Below are 3,761 nucleotides of genomic sequence, written 5' to 3' on the forward strand. Positions count from 1 at the left end.
ATAAAAGGTGTGTCACCCAGAGGGGGAACCTGGAAGGGTAGATCTCCATCCCCAGCGCCTCCCTCCGCTGTCTGCATCCTGGCACCTTTGCCTCCCCATGCCCCTCTGCCATCCTGTTTCTGCTTGGAGCTAGGCAACCATGGGCTGAAACCATGAACCAAAATAAACTTCTCCTTTAAAGTGTGGGCATCAGGTATTATGTCCAGTGCGGGAAAAGAGCTAAGACAACATCCCAATTAAAATTGGCAACATTTTTAAGAACTTGGGAAACATCTTTGTAAAATTTCTATAAAAGAATTAAGGTGCATAAAGTGCTAAGTCAAGTTTGAAAAGGGGGAGATCGCCCTCCCACATTAAGCCACACTGGAAATAATAGTAATTAAAAATCATGTGATCCTGGCTTAGAAATAGTCAAGCAAACCAAGGGAATCAAAGAGCAAGCTTAGTGAGACAATTAGATCTCAGGTTTGAGCCCAACCTCTGAGCACCTTAGCAATATATTAAGACCCTGCCTAAAAGTTTAAATATAGGAGTCAGGGTGGAGACTGGACGTGCATCTTAATTTGAAGGAGTTTAAGCCCCCGCACTGGGGAAGAAAGGCATTAAAATATGCTTGGTGGTTGTCATGGCTTGTATCTAGATGTCCTCCCAAAGCTTCAGGTGGTCATAGGTAGGGCTTTTCAGAGGTGGCTGTGTGATGCTAGGATTAAGAGTGTGTGATTACTAATTAGTCCATTGAATGGTTTGGCATAGTTGTGGGTTCGGGTAGTGGGAAGGTCCACCCTGGGTGTGGGGGATACCACCTAGAAGGCAGGGAGCCTGGGTGGATATAAAGGGACAGAAAGAAAGCTTTTCACTACTTCACTGCTTTGCTGCCTCCTGTCTGAAAAGAACTGTTTTTCCTATGCAATGCCCCCCTGCCATGCCACCCCACCTTGAAGACACCCAACTATGAACTGAAACCTCTACAAACTGTGAGCTACAATACATCTTTCCTCCTTCAACTTTGGGTGTAGGGTATTTTATCTCGGCAATGAGAAAAGTAACTAAGACAGTGGCACACATCTGTAATCTAGCTTCTCAGGAGGCCGAGGTAGGAAGATCACAGGTTTGAAGCCACCCTGGGCAATTTAGTGAGAACTTGTCTCAAAATATAAAATGTGAAAAGGCAGAAATTCTGGGGATGTAGCTCAGTGCAAGGTCCTGGGTTCAATCTCCAGTACTGAAAAAAAAAAAGAAAAAGTATATAAAAAAGTAAGAGATTAATAATTCCATATATACAGATATACAAATCAGCAGGAAAAGGGACAGATGGGAGTGGGGGAGCAAGCAGAGATACAAACAGGCAGTTTTCAGGAGTGGGAACTCTAGTGCTAAATGTGAGGAAAGCTGGTCATATTCTCCAGTCCTCAGACTTTTTAAGTGGGGTGGCCACTTAAAAGAAAGCTCTTATTTAGTGGTAATATATTTTTTTCCACTCTAGGTCCACTATAATAGTGCACTAGTCCCCTTACTTAATTGCTAACTTGACTTTGTATGTAAGTCCCCTTCTTACCAGCCAACAAATGCTAGAAATCAGATTCTGATAGGACAAAGAAAACCAAATGAAGCTCCTTTATAAATGTGCATGTAGCGGGGCGTGATGACACACGCCTATAATCCCAGCACTCGGGAGGCTAAGGCAGGAGGATCGCTGAGTTGGAGGACAGCCTGGGATACATAGTGAGCTCAAGGATAGCCTGAACTGCAAAGCCAGACCTCGTCTCAGTGGTGCATGGGTTAGGGTTCTAGGGCCTGGACAGCCAGTCAGTCTGTGACAGACTCCAGGGGAAATGTCTTTCTGCCGTCCAATAAAAGTACCCAAGAAAGAAGGGCTCCAGACCCTCAATTCTCTCCCACAGGGCTTCTTTCCGTCCTCTCCTTTCTTCTCTCACAAATAAAATGTCTTTATTTTCCCTTTTAAACTTAGTTCTTTTCATTGTTTACTGAGGCTGGGTTTGTGAACCCAAACGAGCTACTCATACAGCACAGCGGAGGTGCGGTGTGGTACATTCTCACAGCATGACAGATGCGCTATGGCCCAGAAATCCTATCCCAAGAAGGTTCTTCCTACATTCATAGAGGACAGAAGGAAAATGTGCCTGGCAGTATGTGGGTGATGGGGCCAACCTGATGTGATCACTGTGAGGATGAGGTGGATAATAAAAGTTCTGTCACCTGTATTCCCAGCACTCTGGGAGGCTGAGGCAGGAGGATCTCAAATTAGATCCCAGGCTGGAAAAATGTCTCAATTTAGTGAGAGTCTGTTTCAAAAAAAAAAAAATTTTTTTTTTGAAAGGGACTGAGAATGCAGCTCAAAGTGAAGGTCCTGGGTTCAATTCCCAGAACTGAAACAACTCCCCCAAAATGTGCTGAAAGCTCATAGTGATGTAACATGCAAGCAGCTAGTAGAAAAAACAAATGGGATACACGTGGAAAACATTAGTGTTGAGTGGAAAAATGTAAAAATGTAAGCAACAGAATGAGTTTGCTACATGACACGGTGTTTATAAATTGCAAACACATCCATCCACATAGGGGATGATGCCATGTGTGGTGCAGGCCAGGCACGATTCGGGGAAGCAGATCGAGCACACTGCTGTGAGGTCGGACAGAATGCGGACAGGAGGGATGGTAGAAAGTGAAGGAAGGAAAGTGTATTAACACAGCTTGAGAGGAGCCTCGATCATAGTGATGAGGTGTCACAAACCGTGAAGTCACAGTTTCTTCATAAAATGGGACAGATCAGAAAGCAAGAAAGGGTGAGGCGGTCGCTGGGAGGGTCTAGGTTCAAATCTCAGTTCTCCTATTTCCAAGTGCTTGGGACTCTAGCACACCATCCATTCATTCCTGCCACAAATATTTGTTTGTTTGTTTATGTATTAAGCTAAATACAGCTGGGGCATGGTGTGGCTGAGACAGATGGAAAGAGGCTGAGAGAGGGCCTGAGGGTGGGAGAAGTAGGGAGGCGCCCGACATTCGGAGTGTTGTAAGCCCAAGCCAAAGACTCAGAATTTATTCTAACTACCATAGAAACCCCTTGGAAATTTTAAGTAGGGGAAAGTTTTAACAGCATTAAACTTTTTATTTATTTATTTATTTTTGTACTGAGGAACGAACTCCAGTCCTTGTGCTTGCGAGGCGGGCGGCAGAACCCCTGAGCTAAATCCATAGCCCAGCATTAATTTGTATTTAATGGTGAGGATTGAATCTGTACAGCCTCTAAACTACACCCCTAATCCCTAAAAAAGTTTTATTTAAGAGTAACACAGAAGGCTGGACATGGTGGCGCACGCATATGTAATCCCAGCACTCGGGAGGCTGAGGCAGGAGGATCGCTGCGAGTTCGAGACCAGCCTAGGCTACATAGTGAGTTCCAGGTCAGTCTCAACTAACAAAAAAAAAAAGTAAGACAGAAAAACATGTATTTAAAAGGATCACTTTTGTTGCGACTTGTCTGCAGGATAGTGAAAGCCACATAAACTCTGAGCCTCAGTTTCCACATTTGCAAAGTGGCAAAAACACCCCGCCCACGGGCCCTGGTGAGGTGGGAGAACTGTCTGTTCTCAGCAGTTCCCTTTCGCACTGGAGGATCGGGCTGGGAGGCAAAAGACGGCTGCTCTGGCCTGGGTGACTGGAGCTCCTGCAGTCCTGCGAGCCCATTTGGGACTCAAGGATAGCACTCGAGAGCGGCCCCCGCTGTCGCTCGCTGAGGCGGCCGC

General features: G+C 45.5%; 1 protein-coding gene across 1 annotated transcript in view; it reads left to right on the forward strand.

Moving 5' to 3' along the window:
* Positions 1 to 2,583: 2,583 nt before the first annotated feature.
* Tmem134 (transmembrane protein 134) overlaps positions 2,584 to 3,761 on the forward strand; it is a 6,698-nt gene continuing 5,520 nt past the window's right edge. The window contains exon 1 of the mRNA XM_010636165.2: positions 2,584 to 2,640. Coding sequence (XP_010634467.1) covers positions 2,584 to 2,640 — 57 coding nt within the window. The remainder of the gene's footprint in view (positions 2,641 to 3,761) is intronic.

This window comes from Fukomys damarensis, unplaced genomic scaffold (genome assembly GCF_012274545.1).
Source record: "Fukomys damarensis isolate Sample0158 unplaced genomic scaffold, DMR_v1.0_HiC HiC_scaffold_27, whole genome shotgun sequence".
Lineage (NCBI taxonomy): Eukaryota > Metazoa > Chordata > Mammalia > Rodentia > Bathyergidae > Fukomys > Fukomys damarensis.